This window comes from Sorex fumeus, unplaced genomic scaffold (assembly GCF_029834395.1).
Source record: "Sorex fumeus unplaced genomic scaffold, SorFum_2.1 ptg000064l, whole genome shotgun sequence".
NCBI lineage: Eukaryota > Metazoa > Chordata > Mammalia > Eulipotyphla > Soricidae > Sorex > Sorex fumeus.
In genome coordinates, this window is record NW_026606121.1 from 4586718 (window position 1) to 4612549 (window position 25832).

General features: G+C 54.0%; 1 protein-coding gene across 1 annotated transcript in view; it reads left to right on the plus strand.

Moving 5' to 3' along the window:
• GNA12 (G protein subunit alpha 12) overlaps positions 1-23875 on the plus strand; it is a 46798-nt gene extending 22923 nt beyond the window's left edge. The window contains exons 2-4 of the mRNA XM_056128422.1: positions 2671-2886; positions 21054-21104; positions 21977-23875. Of these exons, the coding sequence (XP_055984397.1) occupies positions 2671-2886; positions 21054-21104; positions 21977-22546 (837 nt within the window). The 3' untranslated portion in view covers positions 22547-23875. The remainder of the gene's footprint in view (positions 1-2670; positions 2887-21053; positions 21105-21976) is intronic.
• Positions 23876-25832: the final 1957 nt, after the last annotated feature.

Here is a 25832-nt window from a genome sequence, read left to right on the forward strand (position 1 = left end):
TAGAAGTCTCTCATCGGGTTTGCAGTAGGCAAATTGTCTTTCTCCCAGTTCATAGCGTGTCTTTTTAGCCTCTTTAAAGGGGTCTTTGCAGAACAAGTAGATTTTATTTTGTTTTGTTTTTGGTAACATCTGAATAACTGATACCTTTCATTTAAGCATTGTGTTCACCTCCCACGTGTCTGGGAACTACACCTCTACAGAGGGCCTGAGGCATTCTCCTGGGCCTGGTTTTATCTTTTGAATCTGTGTAAGGGAAAGGTCCTTTATTTTTTTCACAGGGCCTGTGGCTGTCCAGTTGCTCTAGCTCCTGAGACTGTTCTGCCACAGCAGCACACACACCCCCAACCCCACCGTATCACTTCTGGATCGTTACAAAACTCCAGATTTTAGGGTGGGGTTCCACACCTGGCAGTACTCAGGGATCGTACCTGGTAGGACTTGGGGTTCCATCTGTGGTGGCAGGAATTGGACCTGGGTCAGCTGCATGCGAGGCCAGTACCCTACCCACTGTGTGCTTCACATTCCGTGTTGAGTAGAGATATCTCCAGCCACTTCACATCACCTCTTGCTCAGTGTTTGGTCCTTCCCCAGCGCTGTCTTCATTCTCACAGCTAGTCTGAAATCATGTTGTGTCCCTACTCCACGTAACTTTCCTTAGCTGCTCTTGAGTTTTGTTCATATTAAGTTTAGAACTCGGTCTGTGTTTGTGCAGGGAAGCCCTAGAACAGTGTCACTTGTGATTTTCTCTGTGTGCAGACAGCCTTAGCAGTGGTCTGTGACCCGGCAAACCAGGCACCAGCCTTTGATCCGGTGCAGGTAGCACAGCGCTGCTGGAATCCACCCAACTGCGAGTTTGGCTGTCGACTGAGGTGCTCCAGTCACTTCGCGGGTGTTAGACACAGGGCCAGCATGGTACCCATCGCTGGACCCCAAGCTGAGCCATGCGGGTGGTTTGTAGTCACTCCAGATCTTGTCTAGATTCTGTAGAAACCATGTTAGAGAACAGTTAGGTCTGTTTAACGGTGTGGAGAAATGTCATCTCCTTTCTGAATTGTCTGTCTCATTCCATGCGCAGAGTAAATCTCTCCACTGGTAAGACCGTCTTTGCTTTGTTTCATCAATGTTTTGTAGTTCTCAGTCAGTACCTATGTGTATATTTTCAAAGTTAGACCTTTTTCCCTTTTTGTGTGTGTTTTGGTTTGTGTTTTAGAACACACCCACTGATGTTCAGGGCTACACCTGACTCACTGCTCAAGAGTTGCTCCTGGGGTTGCCCAGGGGACCATACAGTGACAGAAGTTGCCCCTGGGGTTGCCCAGGGGACCATGCAGTGACAGGGGTTGCACCTGGGGGTGCTCGGGGGACCATGCAATGACAGGGGTTGCTTCTGGGGTTGCCCAGGGGACCATGCAGTGACAGAGGTTGCTCCTGCTGGTCGAGTGCTCAGGGGACTGTGCAGTGACAGGGACTACATGGGGGCCTCCTTCTGCTGCTGTCTGCAGCTCTCTGGTTCTGGTTCACCTTTGCTCTGTCTGCTGATCCATTGCCTTTTTAACTCCAGCTTCTGCATGTCCACTGCTAGTACCTAGGAAGCAATGCTGGAGGCGAGGAGCAGCTATTCCGTTTGGTATTCGGGGACAGGCAGGCAGTGTGGCCATGCAATGGTCAGAGCTGGGGCAGCTGTGGTGTGTCTGTGTGGGGATGGGCTCTGCCCTGTGCTTGTGGCAGGTGGTCAGTGGGCCCTGAGGAAATGGCGCAGAGGTGCTGGCCACGCTGAGTCAGCGCTTCCAGGCTGACCTTCCTGCATCCTTCCCATTTCCTCAGACCCTGCTCCTTCCTGTTGCCCGTCTGGGAGGCAGAACAGGGCACGTGCACAGACCTTATTTTTAACAGTGAGGAAACAGGCCAAAGAATGCAAGATCACTTCTCCTCAGCTACACAATGGGTATAGGCTGACCCGGCCCACCCACCAGGGGCGACCATTCCACTCCGGCCGCCATCTGGATCCGTGTGTCCGTGTGTTGTCCCTCAGTTGGAACAGCTGTTGTGTTTTGGTGAGAGAGCTGTCAGTTTCCTGAACTGAGGCTGTGGTTGTACTCGTCCTCCGGTTGCCGAATTTGTACGCCTCCCTTCCCCCCGCCCCCGGCCCCTATCACTGCTGACCCTAGCTAGTGCACTCAGGGCTCAGGCTTGGTGCTAGCCTGGGAGGCTGGGGGGATTGGGGGTGCGTTCTTACTCTGCCACACCACCTATCCGTGGCATTCACCTGTTTAGGGTCAGCAGAGATGCTGAGGTTGTGCTCGGCGCAGGTGGGGCCAGGGTCACTCTGAGCCCCATGCTGTTCCGCCAGGCTCCACCCGAAGAAGGCTTTCTGCCTAGTTTCCCTTGCTGCCCAGTGTGCTTCCCAGTCTGCTCTGCTGGATGTGTTACCTCGTCCTCCTGCATCCAAAGGTGGCCCTGCAGGCCTTTCCTGAGTACAAGTGGGACAGGGGCAGCTGTTCGGAGCCATCGTGTCTGAGGTGCATGTTAGACGGCCAGCCATGCTGGCCAAGCTGCTAGCAAGCATGCCGGAGCCCGAGGGGCACACCGCAGGATCGGCTGTTTCCCTGGCCTTACTCCTGACTCAGCCTTCAGAGCCCCATTAATACTTTTTTATCTCTTGTTTCCTAGGGCTCAAGGGTTCTTGTTGATGCACGTGACAAGCTCGGTATTCCTTGGCAGTATTCTGAAAATGAGAAGCATGGGATGTTCCTGATGGCCTTCGAGAACAAAGCAGGCCTGCCCGTGGAGCCGGCCACCTTCCAGCTATACGTGCCTGCCTTGAGCGCACTCTGGCGGGACTCGGGCATCAGGGAAGCTTTCAGCCGCAGGAGTGAATTTCAGCTGGTGAGTGACCTCTTCCCAGGCTCCGGGACCCTTTCAGACTCACTGGCTTTTCCTTCATGCTCTGTAAAGACGACAGGTGACCATTGCTGCCGAGCAGTCCCAGATGGGGTGGGTTGGCCATTTCACTTGAGCCAAATGCCAAAGGGTCCAGGGGAGAAGGAACAGGTAGATGTGAGTGTGAATTAAGGAGCCGAGGCCGGGCTCATGTCAGGAAACTCATGCTTCTTTACATGGCTCTGCAGCTCACGTGGGACCTGTCGGCCAGCCTGAATGTTTCGCAGCAATGCCAGAAGGCCACAGGCCCTTCCCGCTACTCCCCTCTGGACTCACCTCATTCCAGGAATGAGAGTTTAGAATCTTAGTTTTACTTCGTGGAGACGCCCTTAGGACATATATGTATAGACTGAAATTTGGGGGTCTTTGGCCTTATTTGCTTTCTTTCTGACTCACCTCCAACACAGACTCCATCTGCTCTCACATACAGGAAGGCAGGTCCGCCCCGGGGACATTGGGCACACACCTAAGCTCAAGCCCCGCCATCAGGCAGCTGTTCCTGGATATGTGCACATCAGGGCTCCTGTGCCACTCTCCTGGTGTCATGTTGAAAACCCGGAGGGACTTCGCCCAGTGCGCCCAGCTCCACACTGGTTCAGATGTGGCGATGGGCGTGGAATGGTCCAGCTTCTAGGTCATTGCTGTGGGCCACCTCGTTCCTCCATGAATTCATCCTTCACACATGCCCAGTCTGCTGTGTGTGGGGCTACTGCAGCCCACAGGGACAGGTGGGACTAGAGGCCAAGGGCTGGGCTTGCCTCGTTTCTGGGAAAATCCGCATGAGTGGACAGAGCCAGTGTTTGCTTTACATTTGTGCCCTGGACCGTGCAGCCCTTCTCACACAGTGTGCCCAGCCTGGAGATGAGGGCTTCTCCTCTTTCAGGGGAGAGTTAACCGAGCCTGGGGGCCTGGTACCTCGTGAGAGTCCTCACCCCACTTCCTGGTGCCCACACTGGGGACATGCCCAGAGGTGACCTCTCCTCCGCCTTGGTTTGTGAGCCACACCATGGTACTCAGGACTCATCTGTGCTTAAGGATCACTGCCAGGGGTTGCTTAGGGAATCTAACCTGCTGACCAAGTACAAAGTAGGTGCCTTGACCCCGTCCTGTCTCTCCAGCCCATCTCCTCAGACATTTTACCTTGCTTCATGGGAATATCAGGGTTGGGGTGTAGTTAAAGTGGAAGCATTTACCTTATATGTGCAGGGGCCTGGGAATGCTCTCTGGCCCCCCAAGGCCCGAGCCTACCGGGAGTGACTCTGACAATGGTGTGATGAAAGTCCCCGCAGACACCTGACTCTTCTATCCTGGTTTTGGTCCAGCACGGCAGAGGACACCATACCCCATGGACACATCCTCTGTCTTTGGGGCCTGGAAGCAGGACGCCGAGCTTGTTTCAGAGGAGCAAGTTGAGTTGCTGGCACTGTGTTCTTGTTTGTAGAAGTCAAATAACTGCCTTTTATAGTGATTTGTTTCCTCTGTCATCTTTTTCCCTCCTTTGGTGTTTGGGCCACACCCAGCGATGCTTCGGTCTTACTCCCTGGACTCAGGAATTATTCCTGGCGGTGCTTAGGGGACATGAGGTGCTAGGGATTCAACCTGGATTGGCCTAGCACCTTATTTGCTGTACTGTCGATCTGGCCCCTCCTCTGTCATCTTAAAGAATCAGGTTTCCCCAACATTACCAGAAACTTCCAGAAAAGGCCGGTGGTCTGGGCAGTATTGCAGATTCTGCAGAGGCAGATGGTATGTATGGATGCTGCTGTCTTGGAACCAGGTGAGAGTGATGTTTAAAGAGGAAAAGACCCCTCAGCAAGGGAGCCTTGCTGACTAGGAGTGATTGCTGGGACAGCCGGGCTGCAGGGAGAATCACCCTGGTCCAGAAGCTGCACTATCAACTCCCCACAGGGAGTGTGCATATTGTCAGGGCTCTCAGATTCTCAGACTTGCTTTTTGGGTCAGCTCTGAGGTAAGACAGTGCCCAGTTCTCCTTTGCAAGTCTGACAGCAGGCATGAACTTCTGCTCTGGGAAGGTTGTGGGACTGTGGTGCCAGGGTGGAACCAGGACCCAGTCACATCCCAAGAGAACGTAGTGATCTGTACTTGGTATGCACATTTCTTAAGAGGAAGCTTTTGAGGGGTTAAGTAGGACATTTGCCTTGCATATGGCCCACCCAGGTGCCATCTCTGGCATTTTATGGCCCTGAGCACAAAGCCAGGAGTCAGCCCTGATCTCCATGGACTGTGGCTGCTGCTGTCTGTAGGAGATGCTAGTGGCCCTGAGCACAAAGCCAGGAGTCAGCTCTGATCTCCATGGACTGTGGCTGCTGCTGTCTGTAGGAGATGCTCAGAGTGCAGTGTCTGTCATGTGTCTCAGAAGGACCCAGGACAGCAATGACGATCATCTGCCTCCTTCATGTGGCAGAGGTTTGGAGGTGACCAGTCCAGGGTGACAGGGTCTCTGTCTTTGGCCAGCAGAGGAGAAAGCCAGGAAGGAGCGCCCCTATATCCTCCATTGGCAGCCACTGCCTGAAAGTGCCCAGTGTCCTGTCTGTCCCCTCACCTGGTACTTATCACCTGGCCACACTGTGGGTAGATGCTGGGGGTGGGCTCATGTGGTCCTTATCAAGGAGGTACAGAACAGCTGGCATCCTCTGTGATGGGACTATTGGGGGAGGGGAGATGCCCAGGGAGGGCAGAGTTGCAGGGGTCAGTCTTTTCCCCTGTGCTGAGTAAGAGACATTTGTCCCCACCCATGGTATCCTGCTCTGTGTGTTCTGTGTGGCTGCCTAGTGTCTCCAGCCTGGAATGACCAATCAGTATGAGGAGTTCATTCCCTCGACAAATACTGGGGGACCGGCCTTGTGGCCATGGTTGTCAGACACCCCTGAAGGCTGGGCACAGCAGCAGGTGGACCAGCAAGCGGGGGCTGTGGATGGTTGGCTTTCTGATGAGAGAGGGACACACATGTGCTGTGGCTCCTGTGTGCCAGGAACACATGTGCCATGGTTCCTGTGTGCCAGGAACACATGTGCTGTGGCTCCTGTGTGCCAGGAACACATATGTGCTGTTGGATCCTGTGTGCCTGGGAACGCACGTGTGCTGCCGTGCTCCCCTGTGCTGAGCTGCTCCATCACCGGCACACAGTGTGCTAGTTGCAGCTTTTCCTCTCCAGCCTCACTCCTGCTACCACTGACGCAGCTCGACTGTGAGCCTTTCGTCTGGGGAGTGTTGCATCAGAGCACCCTGTCACTCGCGATATTGGCCTGTTTCTGAGCATGCCCAGGGCTGGTGACCTCCACACAGGAAGAATGTGTCACTTTATCTTTGTCTCCCGATAGGTCAGGAATGTCGACTGTGATGGGGAATCTGTCTCCTGAAACTGCAGTGGAAAGGAAGGCAGGGGTTAGCGTGAACGTGTCATTCCTAGCATTACCAGTCACAGTCTTTTTTTAAAAGAAAAGACTTTAAAGTAGTGATAAAGAATGAATGAAATTTGGGCCTGTGAAACCCTGCGACCAAATGCTGCTGCTGGAGTCTGGGCCTAGAACCTTGTGGGAAGGGGCAAAGCTAACAACTGTGCCACCCACCCACCTACCACTTAAAGGCAGGAACCCAGAGTCTGCCTGTTGGCTGTGCTGTGTCCAGGGGAAGCCTGAGCCCGACGCCTGGTTGCTCATGGCTCTCGCTGCAGGACACAGAATCTGGAAACCGGGTTCTGCCCTGCTGAAACCCCTAAGTGTCCCTGTGGTTCCTGGCTCTGCCCGTTCCTCTCGTCAGTCTTCACTGGTGGCATATACTCATGAGCTGTGCCTCTGCGGGATAATGAAGTTCAATGCATTTGACGCAGAGGGTGTTTGTCTTACACGCGGCCGACCTGGTTTCGCTCCCCGACATCCCACATAGTCCTCTGAGCACTGCCAGGAGTGATGCCTGAGTGCAGAGCCAGGAGTCAGCCCTTAGCACTGCCAGTATGGCCCCAAAACCAAAAAAATAATTATAAGCAAGTGATGGATGAGGGAAACTGTAGTGTATTGTCCATCCTTTGTTGAGAGGTGTCAAGGGCTGGAGTCTACATGAGTGAGCACTCGGGGGTCCAGAGTACAAAATGAGTGAGAGGGGAAAGAAGATCCTGGAGGGACTGGAGCAATAGCAGAGCAGGTAGGGCATTTGCCTTGCATGCAGCTGACCCGGGTTTAATTTCCAGCATCCCATATGGTCCCCTGAGCACCGCCAGGAGTGATTCCTGAGTGCAGAGCCAGGAATGACCCCTGTGCGTTGCCGGGTGTGACCCAAAAAGAAAAAAAAAAAAGAAAGTCCTGGAAATGCAGAGCCAAGCTGGAGTGAGCTCCTTGTCAGCCCCAGGAGTTGGTGTGGGACCCGGCCAGAGGGCGTATGCTGTGTGGAGCCCCAGGCAGGCTGCAGCTGTGGGCCTCGGGAGCACCGTGGGCCCAGATTCACAAAAAAGCTCAATGCAAGAAAAAAGCTCAAAGCTCAATACAAGAAAGCTCAATGCACTGAATCTGATAGAATCTAACTCAGATTTGAGGGGGTTCTGGCCTCTGCTCAGACAAGTGAAGTTAGTGCAAAGAGCTCACAGTGTACCCACAGTCCTGGTAGAAGTGAATGGGAGCTCCCTGAAAAAAGACTTAAGTCCTGAACCCTGGAAATTCCCCACCAGGTCGTCATTAAGAGTAGGAGTTATCCCAGAGAGCTAGAGGGCCAAAGACTGAGGCATCAAGAGAAACAGCCTCCATCTTCAGGCAGGCGCCTCAGACACGTACTTTGAAATGACTAAACTTAGATACTTGAAAAATAAAAAAAATATTAGATAGTAATAGATAGTTTCAGCCCAGTCTGAGAGACATTGGCCAGCCAGGACTACCAAGAGTCTCGAACAGTGACCTTAGGTGGTGACAATAGGCCAAGGGCTATTGGGATTCTAATGGATGACAACGAGAGTTCCAGGGCCCAGAGTGATAAGGCGATCCAGGTTTAATCCCCAGCACCCCAGATGGTCCCTCAAACATTGCTAGTGTGACCAAAAAGGGTAAACAAAAAAACAGGGAAAAAAAAAAAACCAAGAATTTCAGAGAGCTGAAAGAACTGGAGACAGGGCAAAACCTGTCTAGTCCCATAGGCAGAAGCCTGGTGGGCCCTGAGTAAGGTGGATGGAGACTGTGCCTGCATCCAGGCAGGCGTCCCGAGCAGCACAGGGCCATGAAGACCAGAAGCTTCCATCAGAGCCCAGAAGAGCACATGGCGTCTGGGGGAACACACTCTCCCAGCTAAAGAAGCTGACTCCAGTGGGGACCAGAAACCCGAGGAGGGGGATGGTCACTGAGTATGGCCTTCTCTTGTTGGTCCTGCTTCTGGTGCTGAATGTAAGAACCCGCCACCAAGTGCCATTCAGGCAGCTATCCTTCTGGCCACGCAGTTCTCTGCTGTCAGAGGTTTGCCCACGTGATGCTCCATGGAGAGAGATAGGGCCCATGTCGCCTTTCTGCACTGGGCGATTCACAGGATCACCCTATGAACATCTGCTTGTTCCCCAAAATGGTCTTGGCACCCTGTCGAAAGTCTTTTTGATATCCTTGTGGGGTTATCTCTGGACTCTAGGTTCTAGTCCCCTGGTCTGTGTCTGTCCTTGGGCCGGTTACTCACTTTCTTGACTGTCGCTTTGTGGTAACTTCTGGAATCGGAAGTATGATTCCTTCAGTTGTGTTTTCTTTTTCGCACTGCGGTTTTGATTTGCATTCCCCTGAGCACTGGTGATGTCAAACTACTTTTGAAGAAGAAGAGAGCGGGAGGACTCGATCTGTCACAGAGGTCAGCAAATCACAGCCTGGGGGCTGGCCTTTCATGTGGCTTCTCTGTGTGGGCCCCAAGCTAAGACTGATCTCACATGTTGAAAGGCCTTGTAGAGAAGGATATGCAATAAAGACGGCTGTGTGTGTGCACAGACCAGGATGTTTACCCCTGCCCTTCCCAGCGCAGCTGTCTGATACTAAGATTTATTATTTATTTCTTGACTAAAACGCTTCCTGTAGTTTAGGTAGCATGATTGTTAACTGTTGACGTTTCTGTGTTTTTGTTTTAGTCGCCCTGATTTACAATACTGTTGAGGAATTTCATGCGGACAACTTTCCGACACTACACCCCATCAGAGTGGCAGCTTCCCTCCATCACTGTCTGGGTCCCCTCACCTCAAACTCCCACTAGCTCCCGCCATAAGAAACTTAGTCCTGGAGAGCAGCAGAACCGGTTGTCAGGTTCTAGTTTTCCCTGGGAGAGTAGAGTCATTCTCTTTCTTCCTTCTCCTTGCTGCCTTCGCTCAGCTCCATCCAAGCAGTGGCAGCTCGCATAATTTCATCCAACTGAGGTGTATTCCATTGTGTACATGTACCACAGTTTCTTTTTGGTTTTGGGGCACACCCATCTGTGCTCACTACTGACTAACTAACTAACCCAGGGGTTACTCCTGGCAGGGCTCAGGAGACCAAACGTGGTCCCAGGGATTGAACCTTGAGTCAGCCATGTGCGAGCCTTCCCCTAGCTGTCCTAGCTCTACAGCCCCAGTTTCTTAACCCAGTCATCTGTTCTTGGACACTCGGGCTATTTCCAGATTCTAAAATTCTCCATACAGGGGCTGGAGTGATAGCACAGCGAGTAGGGTGTTTGCCTTGCACGCGGCCGACCCGGGTTTGATTTCCAGCATCCCATATGGTCCCCTGAGCACCGCCAAGGGTGATTTCTGAGTGCAGAGCCAGGAGTAACCCCTGTGCATCACGAGGTGTGACCCAAAAAGCAAATAAATAAAATTCTCCGTACAGAGGGGGTACAGAGCCAGGAAGGGAGCTGGCAGAACCACATGAAGGACAGTGGCATCATGCCCATTGAATCACATACCAATGTCAAGCTAGACCTGAACATGGAAGCAAGATGAGGTAACTTATAGAACACTCTTAGAGAATCTTCTTTTTGACCTGGTGTAAGCAAGGATTTCTTACTTGTTTCTTTGTTTTTTGGGTTTTGAGCCACACCTGGTGGTGCTCAAAGATCACTCCTGGCTCTGCATTCAGAGGTCAGCCAGGTGGGGCTCAGGGTTACCTTATGGGGTGCCAGATGAGCCATTTAACTACCATCAAATTAAGAAGTTCAGTTTGTCCAAAACAACACCAGCTAGAGGAGGTAAGACTTATTCACCTGAACCCAGCTTAGAAAAATTCAGAATATTTAAAGTACTTCTAAAATCCGTACAAAATTCACAACTGCACAGAAAAATGGGTCCTGGGCTTAAAACAGGAATGCGAGAAAAGGAAGCACAACTCCCACTCAGCGGTCAGCAGGGGCACCACAGGTGTGGAGGGCCAGGAGCTTGTCCCATGGTCCCATCCTTGCTGGCAGACGAAGACAGACTCACCTCTCACAGTAGCATTGTCATACTGGAAGCCAGGTGATCCGAAAAACATCAGCAGGACAATGGATGAGGTGGGACTCTGCTTGCCGGGCTCGGGAAAGGCTGTGTCTGTACTTGATTACAATCAAGCTGCAAGCAGTGTGCCCAGTGGGGCGCTCAGCACAGGCTCCATACGCATAAAGAAGGGGCGCCCTCCAGCCAGGCTGGCCCACAACCCATCCAGCACTCTGGATCACCTGCTCGCCCCCTGCCTGCCTCTGACCAGTTCAGTTGTAACTTCCCTTTTGTGCCGTTTCCTTCTAACACCATCGCTATATAAAGCAGCAGTGACGGTGTGTGAAAGGGCAGTTGTGATTTGATAAATGCGCAAAGGTGACCTAGAAAGAAGAGTGACTTTAGCCCAGAAACAAAGAGGAAAGAGTCCTGTGGCAGAATGTCAATCAGCTCCCAGGATAGATGCAAGAGCTGTGACAAGACCATTAGAGCATCTGTGTGTGCAGACACAGACCCAGGGCTAGTGTAGAATAGGCATGTCCTCTAAACCACCTCACTTGCCTTCACTGAACCGCCTCACCTTCGCTTCTCTGTGGAGGCGGCACGTCCAGCGAACCACTTTACTGACCTCCGCTTCTATCACTGCAGAGGTTCTGGGGAGCTGGAGAGATAGTACAGCAGGGAGGGCATTTGCCTTGCACACAGCTGACCCAAGTTCAATCCCCAGCACCACATATGCTTCCTCAAGCCCCACCAGGAGTGATCCCTGAGCACAGCTAAGTATGCACCCCCCCCCCAATAAAAAAGCAAATAAGGGGCTGGAGCGATAGCACAGTGGGTAGGACATTTGCCTTGCACGAAGCTGACCCAGGTTCAATTCCCAGCATCCCATATGGTCCCCTGAGCACCACCAGGAATAATTCCTGAGTTCAACGCCAGAAGTAACCCCTGAGCATCGCCAGGTGTGACCCAAAAAGCAAAAAAAGAAAAGCAAATAAATAAAACAATAAATAAGAATTCTGGCTCTCCTGAGTCTCCATATCGCCAGTATCCCTTACTCCCTGAGCAATCTGGAGAGGCCCCAGTGCTCCTTCCTCAGCCTTTTCGTAGAAGCAGACATTGGGGGAGAATTTTGTTAATTTTTGTTTGGGTGGGAGGAGGATTGGGGTTGGTTTTGTTTTGTTTTGGAGGAATAGTGTCACACCCAGTGCTGTTCTGTCTACTGTCATGGAGCCTGAAGGTCACTCCTAGTGGTGCTCGGGGGACCACGCTGTGCTGAGACCCAAGGGGGTCCTGTATGCAAGTATGTGGCTGGCTCATGGAGCTCTCAGTCATAAGAACTTTGAAAAAGAGCAGCAGAGTAAAATCAGTAACAGCCTGATTTCAAGACTACACTTTTGATCATCGGAAACCGTGACATTAGCATAGTGATTCCTACTGTGTATAATGGCATGGAGTTCAGAATTACCATCTGCTGAATTAGATCGATTTTTGCTTCAGTTTATTTAACTAAAATTAAACTCACGAGTCCAAGGATTAAAATCTTTTTTTTTTTCAAAAGACCATTAAGAGAATGGAAATGAAATATGTGTCGGTTTATAGCTGATCAAAGATTTGTATCCATAAAGAAGTCTGAAAATTCAGTAAATCAACAAATATTTTAACTTGATTTTGGACAAAGGATTTAAACAAAGACATAAAATGAATACAGGAACTGGTTCTCAGCCCTCAGCTGGCTGGCGGCCCCCTGCAGAGTGGGTGTGGACTGGGGCTCCCAGGTGCGGGAGTAACTGTGCAAGGGGTTTGGGGAGTGCGTGGGCGCGTGTGAGGTTGTCACTCACTTGTCTGCTGCTCGGTGTTTACTGGTGAGGAAGGGAAACGTCTCTCCAAAGACTTGTGCACACACGTTGGTGCCAGCTCTGCCGCAGCGTGTGCAGGAGGGCCGTCTGCGGTGTCTGTACTCTCTCACTTTCCAGACTCTGCGTGTTTCTCAGCTCCAGACCCAGCCCACAGGACAGATAGAGAAGTGAAGAATTCGCGGACCAAATTTGAAACAAACCAACAGCTGGTTTTTGAGTCCTAAGAACAGTTGCCCTTATGTTTGTGAGGCTTATGTAAGCACCAAACAGCGGCAGTTTCCCTAATGACTTTCAGTGGGGACCATACCCAGAGATCCTTGAGGTGAGTGGGGTGACGTGCTCAGGGTGGAGTCCAGGCCTCACACAGCACTTCTCTGCCTCTTCAGCCTCTGGAGTTTCAGATGGACAATTATCTTTCACCAACTATGAAACAGCTCACAGTCCTGAGGGCCATAGAGATAATACAGCAGGCAGGGCTCTGACCTTGCAAATGACAGCACAGGTTCTATCCCCCGCATCTCTATGGTCCCCAGAACCTGCCAAAGGTGACCCCTGAGTTCAGAGTCAAAGGCAAGCCCTGAACTCCACTAGGAACAACCCTGAACCAAACTAGGGAGTGGCCCAAAAAGCAAAACCGAAAAGGATGGAGGACCTTACCTGACAGTTCAAACCATGAAACTCTTAGAATAAATTAGGCTCTGCTGGGTTGGAAGCCACTGATCTGAAGAACTGAAGGCAGGTCCATGCTCCGAGCCACACTTACGGCTGCCAGTGTCCATCAGCAGGTGGACAGTACCCAGACGTCACCTGCACAGTCAGCCTCCAGACGAAAGTGAGGATCGAGCCGGGGGAAGGAAGTGCAAGGATACCAGGCTGAGTGAGCACGAAAGGCCACTGCTGTGTACCAGTTCTGAGAGAAGAGAGACATGACGGGGACAGGTGGGCATTGGGGGCGGAGTTGGGGTGCCAGCTAAGGAGTTTTTGTTCTTTGGGGGAACACTGACATTTTGTGTCCCAACTGAATGTACTTGGCACCACCGAGCCGGGCTTGCCCAGGTAGTCATGGCAGGAAGCGCATGAGGGCCGTGTGCGGTGGGCCTCAGGGCTCACCGATTCAACTGGTCTTAACGCCAGGCTCGCCCCGTAAGCCACCGAAATGGTTCCCTTCCTGGCTCCTGTGAGTCCGAGTGTCACGGGGTAGAATGTTGGACGCTAGCTAGCTCCTGGGACTACGGAAAATTTTCTTTCCTTCACCATGGAGCCAGTCATTTCCCTCAGCAGCCTTGGTCTCCCAGGATTTCCTAACCTGTGAGGTGGGGGCGGCCTCCGCTCGACTTCATGTTCCTACCAGGAACCAGGGTTCTCTGGCACAGGCCCTGACCGGCTCCTCCGGCTCCCACTGACGAGGGAACAGAAGCTTCCAGCCAGCTCTGGAGAAACCCACCAAGAGGCCCCAGATTAGAACTCTGCAGCTAGCAAGACTGTTCAGACTTGAAGATTATTAGGCGCACACATTTTGCTGAATTTCATTCAAGTTAGCATTTTGGCAACATATTTGAGAGGGAATTCTTCTGCACTAAGTCAAGGCCCAGTCTGACTGTGGCCCCCAAACTACAGTGAGAATGTTTGTACCCTGGAAACTCAGGGAGATCTGTGTCCAGTGCCAGCAGAGAGAAGCTTGGGTCAGGAGGGCAGCCGTTTCATGGAGAGTACAGAACAGCCAAGGAACTCTGGAAAAGAATAACAAAGAACAGTAACAGCCCGATCTCAAGGCTCACAGATAGTGTGGCATCGGCACAGCGATCCCTGCTGTGTACAACAGAGTCCAGTGTTACCGTCTGCTCAATTAAATCAATTTCACTTCAGTTTCTTTAAGCAAAATTAAATACAACTCCGAATCCAAAGATTAAAATCTTCTGCTTCCAAAATACTATTAAGAGACTTGGAATGGAATGTGGGGAGGGTTTGTGTCCAGGCCATATGAAGGACCCGGCGAGTACGCGGGGGGCAGAAGCAGGAAGGCCCCTCTGAGACTCCTGGGGTGGGGCCCACCCAGCAGGGCCCAGGCTGGTGTGTCTGATTCCCAGGGTTCCTCTGTTCCCAGCACCTCCTGCCCTTCTCAGTGACCCCAACAGGCTTTCGGAACAGGCACCACACCGGCATCTGGGTAACCGGAAGTGGCAGGTGATCATTTTTTGACCTTCTCTTTGGAGATCGTTTCAAGCTTGCTGAGAGTTCTCAGAATGTGATTATCTCTTACAGGGGACATCTGCCTGACAGTGTTTCTTATCCTTCCTGTTGCCTCTCCTCCCCAGACTTTTTTTTTTTTTTTTGCTTTTTGTGTCACACCCTGCGATGCTCAGGGGTTACTCCTGGCTTTGCACTCAGGAATTACTCCTGGTGGTGCTCAGGGGACCATATGGAAAGCTGGGAATAGAACCCCGGTCAGCTGCATGCAATGCAAACACCCTACCCCGCTGTGCTATTGCTCTAGCCCCCTCACCACAGATTTTCTTCCCTCTATTCCTGTTCCTCATCTCTTCCTCCAAACTGAGATAACTGAGATGTGGACCCTGCACTGTTCTTCCCGTCAGGTGCCAGGTACCTCAGGGAGTTGTTGTGGAACAGCCTTCCCCATTTCTGTGGGGGGCACCATGCACACTTGGCTGATAGCTTGTTCCTTGTGGGTTGACTTTTAGTGGTGGGTGGAGAAAAAACAAGGGCTGCAGCCCCTCCGGTCTCGAGAAGCAGCCTCGCGGCTGTGTGCAGGCCCCAGGCCTCCCGGCAGTGCTTTCCTATCCAGTCTTGCTCAGAGGAGCGTGCAGGGGCCTGCCCGACATGCAGGGGTATTAACCCGGGCTCCCTTTAATTGACATCCGGTCTGTCTGACTTCTGCTGCTATTTCGTTACATAACTGTGGTTTAATAAAGGTGAAACGGCCCTTTAACAGGCCTGCTAACTGGAGCTGCCCTGAAGTTACGGGGTGGGTGATTACCTCTCAGCATGAGCACACGGGGCCATTCCTGAACGTGAGCTTGATTTCATAGACACTCTTCCCCTCTGGGCAGCTTCTCTGAAGTGAGCCTGGTGCTAGCATCAGCACGTCCCGGGCGCCCTCATCCCAGCACGCTCCCTCATGCCCCGGCCCCAGCCCGGCCCTGTCTCCAGAGACATGGTGGAAGCGGCCAGTAACTAAAGTAGCCTTTGGGACCCGCTCTGGGGGTGGCCTAGGTTAGCGTGTCCCCACTGGTCCCTGCAGCATCTCTTCATCCTGCAGGGGCTGCTGAGAGTGGTGTTGGCAGCAGTTTCCAAGGGCAGAGGAGAGCGCTATGCTTTGAACTTTGGGGCTTTCAGCATCAGGGAGCGCACCTCCCACCTTCCCTAAGCTGATTGATGCAAGAGCCAGGAGCCCCTCCGGGTGGCACCTTAAACCTGGGCGGGGGGGGGGGGGGGGGGGGGGGGGTTCTGGTGGAGGGAGGGAGGAGGAGCCTGGCCTTCCGGCCCCCATGCTGTCCCCTTCCTGCTTGGCCACACTGGACATGGAATCTGCTTGTCTGGGTGGGGGGATTTCCCAAATACCGAGCAAACTTGTTTTGTCCGAGAGAAGCATCTGTGAGAAGCAGTTCACGGACACCTTCTAAAGGCGTCCTTCATGGGGAGGTCCTAGGGGGCAGCTGTCTTCGCTCTGTGAGGAGGCCCCAGCGGCGACCTGACATTTTCTTTGCATGCATTCGTGACTACCTAGGGACGGACTGGCAGCTCCTGGAGCGCGGGAATAAGTAACCTGCTCCCTCAGGGCAGAAGCAGGGCTGAGGAGAAGGAGGCCCTGGTTTGTTCCCAGAACTGCAGTCACCTTTCTGCGTGGTTCTGTGCAGTGAACACACTGAAGTCTAACCCCCTGCCCCCCATCACCTCCCAGAACCTAAAGGAAAATGCTATGGTTCCTCCTGGTCTTTCTGACCAACCTTTCAGGTCACTGTCACTGTCCTCCCGTTGTTCATCGATTTGCTCCAGCGGGCCCAGTAACGTCTCCATTGTGAGACTTGTTGTTTTTGGCATATCGAATATGTCACGGATAGCTTGCCAGGCTTTGCCATGCAGGCGAGATACTCTCGGTAGCTTGCCGGGCTCTCCGAGAGGGGCAGAGAAATCAAACTCGGGTCGGCCATGTTGGCCGCTTGCAAGGCAAACACCCTACCCGCTATGCTAGCACTACAGCCCAGCCTTTCAGGTAAGAATCCATATTGAGGGCGCCAGCTCAAGAGATGCCTCCGGAACACGGACGAGAGATGCGGGTACCGCGCGGTCCTGCTCTGTCATCGCGGTGCCTGGCGCTGCCCAGCCGTGGCATGGGGGGAGCAGCCCTGTGAGTGAGCTGGCCCCACCCACCAGCCTTCTTCGGCTCAGGCTGGGGGAGACCAGGCAAAGGACAACCTCGCTCACACTCTAGCCAGGCTAGACTTGGGCTTCTCTCTGCCCCCCCCCCCCCCGCCCGACCTGAGCTCTGCCCATGTGTGCTCAGGCCCGAACACAGGCTGCCCTGTGTCTCCCTCCAGCTGTGCGGATCATTGCTGCCCTGTGTCTCTACAATGAGGGCTCAATTCATCAGTGGGGGAGCCCGGGAGGCTGTGGGCTGGGGGTGCGTGGAACTGAGTGAAGGGCACCTTGACCTTGACTGGCCTCCGGACCCATTGCTCCTCTGGCCCCCGAGCCCCGGGTGTCTACATTTCCTGTAGCATGCTTAGGGGCATCGGGAGCAGATGGCACAGTGGTGAGGACAGGGCTGTGGACTGATCTTCTGGCCAGTCCCTGTCACTCACTTCCTGCCGCCAGGGTGGGTCTGAGCGGACATGAGCACAGCATGAGCCGTGGAGCCTGTCCACAGCCCCAGCAGCTGCTGTCATGGGGCCTTGCTCCTCCCCTCACGCTCACAAGCACAGGGCTGGGGGCGACTCAGCCTGTGCAACACCAGCAGTCCGTGTGCTTCTCCAGGGCGCCTGCACAGCTCTGATACAGGCCCTCGCAGGCATGGGGGAGGTGGCCTTTGTCCTTCCCGTGGGGACCTGGGCAGTGGCACTGGCAGGCTGGTCCGTAGAAGGAGAGCCCGGGGGCTAGGGCTGGCACAGTCTCCGCGGTGAGGGGGGTAGGAGCTGCTCTTGGTCACGTGTGTGCTGGGAGGGGGGGGGTCTGTGTTGGGTCTGCAAGTCCATCTGGATTTCACTGTGGCACCAGCTGGCCAGGCAGCCGTGTGGCAGGCTGTCTGGAGAGAGCCCCCAGAACAGAATCTGCAGCAGGAGGGACGAGTTCTCTGGGGACTCAAGGCACAGAGATTGGGAAGCCCGTGGGACAGATTAGAAAGGGAGCAGCTAAACTTAGCTCCCGGGAATGTCGCCTGCAGAAGGAGGGCCGAGGGGGCAGGCAGACCCTTAAAGGGACAGCACAGGCTTCAGACTGAAGACAGTGTTGCTCTGGAAACGGGGCACCAGGGACAGCAGGGCTTGTCCTCCGAGTACATCCCGTGGTGGCAGAAGGGCAGGAGAAAGGAGACAACAGTCCCACACACAACAGCCCCACCCACCTACAGCAGTCACACACACACACACACACACACACACAACAGCCCCACCAACCCACAATCGTCCCGGCACACAGCAGTGTGTGGGCTCTGTGGTGCCGAGGTTCCTCCTGCAGACCATGTGGCAGGTTGTCTGGAAAGAGGCCCCAGAACAGAGTCTAGCTATTGTCTCCTGTGCCCTGCCCATTGTGCCCTGTGGCACATCCTCACGTGTCCTGTCAGCCCTGTATGTCCCCCGGCTGCAGAAATGTGTCAACAATAGGCACAGTCTTAAACACGAGGGCGCGTCTGTACCCATCGCTCCACTACCAAGGCCGGCAGTGAGTTAGCCCAGGTGCCCTGAGGCTCTAGAGTTCACATGTAGAGACCCACTGCCCTGATGCCACGCTTCACTGCGCTCCCGTGTGCCAGTCTGTGCCTCGGGGCCAGTGCCACTGCTCCTGTGGCCATGAGCACTCAGGTTCAGGCACTCAGCCCAGCAGGTGGCATCTGTGCCCCCTTGACTCCATGGACCTGGGTTTCTCTGCAGCCTGGCCTGGCTGGGGACCCTGAGACCCTGTCAGTTTGCCAAGGCCAGAGCCACTGTCAGCAGTGTCGAGTGGCATTCCCGAAGGCCCCGGGACTTTGGTATCACTCTCACTGAAGCACCAGCTCCTGACAGATGCTGGCCTAGGCCTTGAGTTTTCTAATCCAGGAAATATTGATCCTTTAGACTTGGAGTCGGTGGGAATCAGAGGCTGTCCGTCAAGAGCCCAACGGCCTCGGTCCATGCCATGCCCCGGCTTTCGGGGCGGCTGTGCTGTGCTGGGGAGACCAGGGACAGGCAGCAACTGTGCAGAGCCCAGGAGCCCTGGTCACCACAGAGAGCACCATCCTCCCACTGAGCGCCAGGTTCCGCAGCACAGAATGACGCTGTTACTCTCGCCTTTAGTTTTATGGATCTCGGGTTCTGTGCTAGTTCCATTGCTGCGAGTTGAAACAGTGAGTGAGTGCAGGGTCAGGAGTATATGCCAAGCTTCCCAGAGGCTGCAGGCCGTCTCGGGCGTTGGCTCTGTGGCCACTGTGTCCAGCTCGGAAGTCAGTGGCAAAGTTTGTGTTGTCATCTGACAGTGATTGTGGTGTTATGAGTCAGGTCCAGCCACAGCCACTCGGTTCCCTTGTGGCCTCCATCGTACATGGCTGCCTGTTGCGGCCTGGTTAGCCTGGTTCCGGTGCACGCATGCACACAGACCCTCTTTTGACCCTGAGAATCCTGCTCACAGGGATTGCCTGCCATCCCTGCCAGGGCTTTCTAGCCTGTTTCCTTTACTTGCACTGTGTGCCCGTAGACAAATTAGCTGTTAGCCAAGTAGAATTTCAGTGTCCTGATTTTCATTTTCATTTTATTTTTTATTTGTTTGGGGGCCATACTCAGTGGTGCTCAGGGGTTACTTCTGGCTCTGCACTCCAGAATTATTCCTGTCGATGCCCCGGTGACCATATGGGATGTCAGGGATTGAACCTGGGTCAGCTCTGTGCAACGCCAGCACCCTATCAACTGTACCATCTCCAAACGTTCCCATTCTATTTCTTTAATTTCTTAAGTTGAATTACTAAGTTACTCAGTTATTCATGATTAAATTTTGGGTGCCCAGTGTCTCACAATCCCTTCATCAGTGTTCATTTTAAATACAGACATTAAAGTAAACTTTTTTCCATTTGCATTTTCTCCATTTAGACCCATTTTCTGACCCTCTCTAATCAACTTTTTTGGTTTTTGTTTTGGAATCACATCAGCAGTGCTGGGGACGACTCCACCCTCTGTGCTCAGGGGTCATTCCTGGCTGTGCTCAGGGGACTCTGCAGTGCTGAGGATCAAACTGGGGTCAGCAGCAGACAAGGCAAGTGCCTCCACCCTCTGAGATCCCTGGCATGCTTTGAGGCTGCTCCTGGCCTCATGCTCAGGGGTCTCACCCTGTGTGCCGGGGATGGAATGGGGGCTTTCCTCTTCGTTATCGTGCTCTCTGGGACGTTAAACTCCTGCCCAAGTTGCTGCCATGACCGGGGCCCCGGTGTGGCCTCCACATAATTGAGGCTTCTCCAGCTTTATTTTTTGTTGTTTTTTTTGGGAGGGTTTTTATTTTCTGGTTTTCCTTTTGGTGATCATAAAAATTTCATAGTATGACTTCCTTCTCCATCGATTTGGGGGGTTTGTTTGCTTTCTGTAGTTTTTGCAGTAGGGGTTCTTCCAAAGTAGTGCATTATGTCGTCAGCTGCGCCAGGTGGCTCAGTGCCAGGTCAGATGCCACCTCCACTGAACTGACCAGCATATGGCCTGTCCCTGGAAGCACTTCATGTACACTTGAAAAAAGATCAGTTTTGGGGCTGAAGAGAGAGTACAGAGGGGAGGCCACTTCCCAAACTTGCAGCTGACCTGGGTTCAATTCCCAGCATCCCATATGGTCTCTGATCACCACCGGATGTGGCCAGAAAATTAAGAGGGGAAAAAAACGAAGAAGAAATAAAGTTATTTGAGACTAAAATGTTCACCCATTTGATTTTTTTTTCTTTTTGGGTCATATCTGGCGATGCACAGCAGTTACTCCTAGCTCTACACTCAGGAATTACTCCTGGCCATGCTCAGGGGACCATATGGGATGCTGGGAATCAAACCTGGGTCAGTCGCATTCAAGGCAAACTCCCTACGCGCTGTGATATCACTCCAGCCTCCATCCGTTTGATTCAGCTTTATCACTTGAGGTTTGTTATTTCTGCCAGTCCGAGCAGTAGTACAGTGAGTCATGCACTGGCCTTCTGCGTGGCACCTGAGAGGTTGCTAAGCAACTCCAGGATAAACCCTAAGAATGTCAAATGTACCCCGAAACCAAAACCCCTCTGTTGGGGCTGGAGCAATAGCACAGTGGGTAGGACATTTGCCTTGCACTCAGCCGACCTGAGTTCAATTCCCAGCATCCCATATGGTCCCCTGAACAATGCCAGGAATAATTCCTGAGTGCATGAGCTAGGAGTAACCCCTGAGCATCACTGGGTGTGACCCAAAAAGGAAAAAAAAAAAGCCCTCTGTTATGTCCTGTGCTCAGTTGTTCTGTCCACCACACCTGTGAGCGGGTGTCAGAGTCCGCTGCTGGTCACTCTCCCAGCTCTGTGTCTGCCTGTCCTCAAACCCACCTTGCGCTGCCGTGGTCCTTGTCTGACAGCATGCTCACCTTTGCCTCCCTGCTGGCCCTTTGTCCAGACTCAGTTCTGCGCCTTTCCTTTGTCACAGGGGGAATCCGTGAAGTACTTCCTGGATAACTTGGACCGGATTGGCCAGCTGGTGAGTAAGGTCCCACCTCCCAGCCCCTAACCCTTAGCCCAGCCTTGCGTCCTGGGCTGGAGAACATTGGTGTGACCCCAGGGACCCGGCCAAGTGGGCTGCACTGGTGGCCAGGTCCAAGTCTGTACACTGCATATGTGTGGTGCGCACCATCTGCTTGTCCTCCCAAACCTTCATTCCCTGCGACAGCCAAGTGTGAGCCGGGTTTCTGTAAGAGCCCTTCCCCGGCGCTTCCAGCCCAGCCCCAAGGACAAACCCTTCGTCTGTCATTTCACTGGTGACGTGTCAGTGTAGCTCTGAAAACCATACCACGGTGCCTTGGCGCCATGAAAAATTCAGCCGTGCCTCCTCCATCTGCCTCAATCATTCTTCGGGATTGAGCCTCTCCCACTCACCCATTCACCTTGGTACTTCAGGGGGAGTCCGCAGCCCGGCGGCCCAGGCTGCCCGGGGAATGGCCTTACACGGCTCCAGCGGGGCCTGGTCTGGCTTTGGCTGTTGCCTCCCTTTGTGCCCCTGAGCCTGTGTCTGTGAACTGGAGTGGGGTGGCAGGCTGCCTGCATCCCGTCAGCTCGTGTCGGCTGCCGGGCTGTGCGCTCTGGTGTCTGGAAGGCAAGGGGGCGTGCAGAGCCGAAGGAAGAGGGCAGGGGTTGAGGTTTGAGGTCGGTCCCACGGTAGGTTCCAATTTACTCCTCGGAAGGGTGGGTGTGACTCACTCTGACCGTGTGTGTTGGTTGTATCGATGCTGAATTTCAGAAATGAAATTTGCTCGGGGTAGCAACAAAGGTGGCCCCAGCCCTTCATGACGGAACTGTGCGCTCTGACCTTCCCTGCTCTGTCCCTCCTGACCATGTCCCCTGTCCCCTCGACAGAATTACTTCCCCAGTAAGCAGGACATCCTGCTGGCACGGAAAGCCACCAAGGGGATCGTGGAACACGACTTTGTGATCAAGAAGATCCCCTTCAAGATGGTGGACGTAGGGGGCCAGCGCTCACAGCGCCAGAAGTGGTTCCAGTGCTTCGACGGCATCACTTCCATCCTGTTCATGGTGTCGTCCAGCGAGTACGACCAGGTGCTCATGGAGGACCGGCGCACCAACCGCCTGGTGGAGTCCATGAACATCTTCGAGACCATCGTCAACAACAAGCTCTTCTTCAACGTCTCCATCATCCTCTTCCTCAACAAGATGGACCTGCTGGTGGAGAAGGTGAAGAGCGTCAGCATCAAGAAGCACTTCCCGGACTTCAAGGGGGACCCGCAGCGGCTGGAGGACGTGCAGCGCTTCCTGGTGCAGAGCTTTGACCGGCGGCGGCGCAACCGCAGCAAGCCGCTCTTCCACCACTTCACCACCGCCATCGACACGGAGAACATCCGCTTCGTGTTCCATGCCGTCAAGGACACCATCCTGCAGGAGAACCTGAAGGACATCATGCTGCAGTGAGGGCGTCCTCGCGGCTGCCCCTCCAGTGCATTCCCGCTACTGAACCCGAGGACGCGCCAAACTACTGAACCCCCGGCACCGCGCACGCGGCCACGGGGCCGTGTCCGTCTTGTCCAGAAAGCATGGCCCTAACTGCACACGTGCACACACGGCAGTGCCGGGACCGGCTGAGCCCCGCCCTGACCCTGGGCCTTGCCGCTCACTGTGTCCTTCAGGAAGCCCTGGACGTTTCCCTCCTCTCGGCTGCCCCGCTGCCACCCACTGTGCCTTCCGACAGCCGTGCCTCAGTGTGGCACCTGGCATTCACAACAGGTGCTGGCGGGTATGTCGCCACACTCTGGGTCCTCTCACTGTGCCACACGCGCCTTCCACGCCAGTCCCCGCCGCCTGCTCCCTGCAGGGAAAGCCCAGGCGGGGTGTCCAGGACCCTTCCTGGCATCCCCCAGAGAGCAAAGGCTCCCCCTATAGCTCTCCGGAATCTTCCGCAGGTCCCCAGCACGCCCGAGGGCCTCGTCCTGGCTGTGCTCTCCCCTGGCCCTGGCCCACTTCACTGAGCCCAGTGATTATCAGCTGGGGGCAGCTGCAGACCCAGAACGGGTGCCGACTCGCTGCGGAGTCACGTGTCCTTAACGAGGGAACAGCACAAAATTCTTCTGTCTCGGTGCTCCAGACTTGTCCGTGTGTGCTGGGAGGCAGGAAGGGTCTTGCTCCTGCTTCCTGCAGCTCTTCCTAAACAGGAAGTGAGTGACCCAGGAAGCGTCAGCCAGGAGCACTTGATGGGGCCAGTCCCCACACCAGGCTCAGCCCCTGCCCCAGAGTCCTCTGTTCTTGGCCAGGTCTGACTTGCCAGTCTCTAGGGCTCACGGTGCCCCCTGCCACAGAGGGTGTTTGGTTGCTGGGGGTCAACTCCTTGGTGCCGCTTGGAGCCGAGGGTCTTAGTAGACCTGCCCCCTACAGTCCGTCTGAGTCAGTCCCGTCTGATGCCCTTCCCTTGAACAGTCTTGATCTGTTCACTCTGCACTTTCCAAACCCGATGCCTGTATGTGAGGAGAGGCTGTGACCCCAGGGCACTGACAGCTGCGACCCATCCCTTGGCAGAGAGGAGATGTGTTTGCTAGGCCGAGAAAAACCATCCGCAACTTTGTACACCCAGGTTGTAGCCATTTTTATCTCCAAACTTGGGCTTTTCTATTTTTTTATTTTAATTTCACTGTTACCTTGAATTCTTGTCTTTTGTATTGAGATGTTATGGAGAAACAGGAGATAGTTGTGCCTCTGCTATTATTGCAAAAATGTAACAATAAACTTTCTCAAGACATTTTCCTCTTAGTGATGCTGTCCACCCACCTGCGAGCCAGCTCCACCTTTCCCGGCTGTGGGGACAATGTTTTTGCTTTGTTCTTTACGGGAAAGCACTGGGATTCTTATGCTTGCCATTTTTCCCCTCTGCGATAAGTTAGTCATGTCGTCTTAACCCTAGTGGAAGCAGTCTGAGGTGGATCAAGCAGGGCCTCCCCGGGCACCCTCCAGTGACCATTACTTCAGGCCCCCGGGTGTCTCAGAGCAGACAGCCAGCAATTGCTTCACCTCAACTGAGAGCCAGTGACTGGACTCCACTGTGACTCCAGTTTCACATTTGAGCTTTAGTTTTGTCTACGTGTGCCAAGAAGATGTCCTGAACACACACATACCCCCCAGGAGACTGTCCTGAACAAACACCCCCCCCCCCCCCAGGAGACTGGCCTGTACATACACACACACACACATACATACCCCAGGAGGCTGGCCTAAATACACATACCAGATGTGTCATAACGTATCCCAGGAGATTCCTGAACACACACACACACACACACACACACACACACACACACACAAACAATGTGTCCTGGGCACATATACCATGAGCCTTGCGGGAGACTCTGGCAGCTTTGGGGACCCAGCTTGCTTCCTCCCAACTGACCTTTCCAGCCGAACCCTTAGGAACTAGCACCTACAGTTTCAGGGAGGAAGTCTGAAGTCCACCAGGTTCCTGGGGCATCCTCTGTGTCATAGCTGGGTGATGGGTGAAAGCACTGGCACCCGTCCTGTGGGCTCCCTCTGACGCCTGTGCCAGGTTGCAAGTGTGGGGTCACTGCACCATTCCGAGAGTGGGTTCTGAGAGTGGGTTTCTCCTGAGCGGGGCCCACACCTTCCTGGGTGCTGACTGCCTCAGGCCGTGGCCAGAGCACTCCAGGGCCGACTCCTCCCTGCCTCCAGGAAGGATGGCGTGAGGTCACTGCTGAGTGGATGGCAGGTCCCTGCCGTGGCTGCCATCTCCTGCTATCTTTGAAGCTGGTGCAGTTCCTGGCGATTCTCAGTGGGCTTCCTGAGCAAGCCCATTCCTCACAACAATGGGCTAGGGATCGGGGGAGGACAAAGGGGTGCTGATGGAGGGGTACCTAAGAGCTGACCCCCTCAAGTAGCAAATAAGCCAGCATGGCAGCCACAGTTCTGGGAGTCTGGGGGTCCATCCCATCTGCGTTTGGGATCAGAGGTCATTTGACTCGTGGGCTCTTCTGCACTGAGCAGCCAGGCTGGGGGTGTCCCTGGTCTCTGTGTCCATGTGGGGTCTGTTTGGTGACTGTGTGTAAAGTGTCCGCCTGCCCCCGTCCTCTCAGGCCAGCTCCAGTGGACAAGCCCAGGTGACCAAAAGCCCAATCTCTGATTCATGTGCTGAGGACACCTCATGCATTTGGGGCATGGCAAAGTCCCGAGAAGGAAAGTCAGTGTCCATGCCCAGTGCAGGCCAAGCTTTGCGTCTGCAAGGGGTTGAGGGGCTCCGCCCAGCGAGATTTCAAGACTTGCATCCAGGCCTCATCATGGCCACTCCCCCACGTCTTGCTGAGCTCCACCGCGCGCGCGTGCACGCACACACACACACACACACACACACATTGTCTGCACAGGCTATGTGAACTGACAGCAGAACTCATATGACAGTGCAGGTGACATGCTTGTAAATATGGCTTTTCTCAATCTATTAAAATTGGCCTTAAACTAGTTGATGTTCCTGTGTGTTGTGTGTTGTGTTGTGCCGTGTGCTGTGTTCTCCACGGTGCCCGAACAGTAGCTAGGGGATTTATTTATTTGGGGAAAACTGTTCCCAGACCCAGCACATCCCCACCATAGGGAGCGATGCTGCCTGCAGGCTCCCGTTCCTAATTTCAGCACCAACAGAACAGGCCCCCACACCGGCCTGTGACACCCGGTCTACTGCCCAAACCTGTGCTTTGCTCACAAAAGG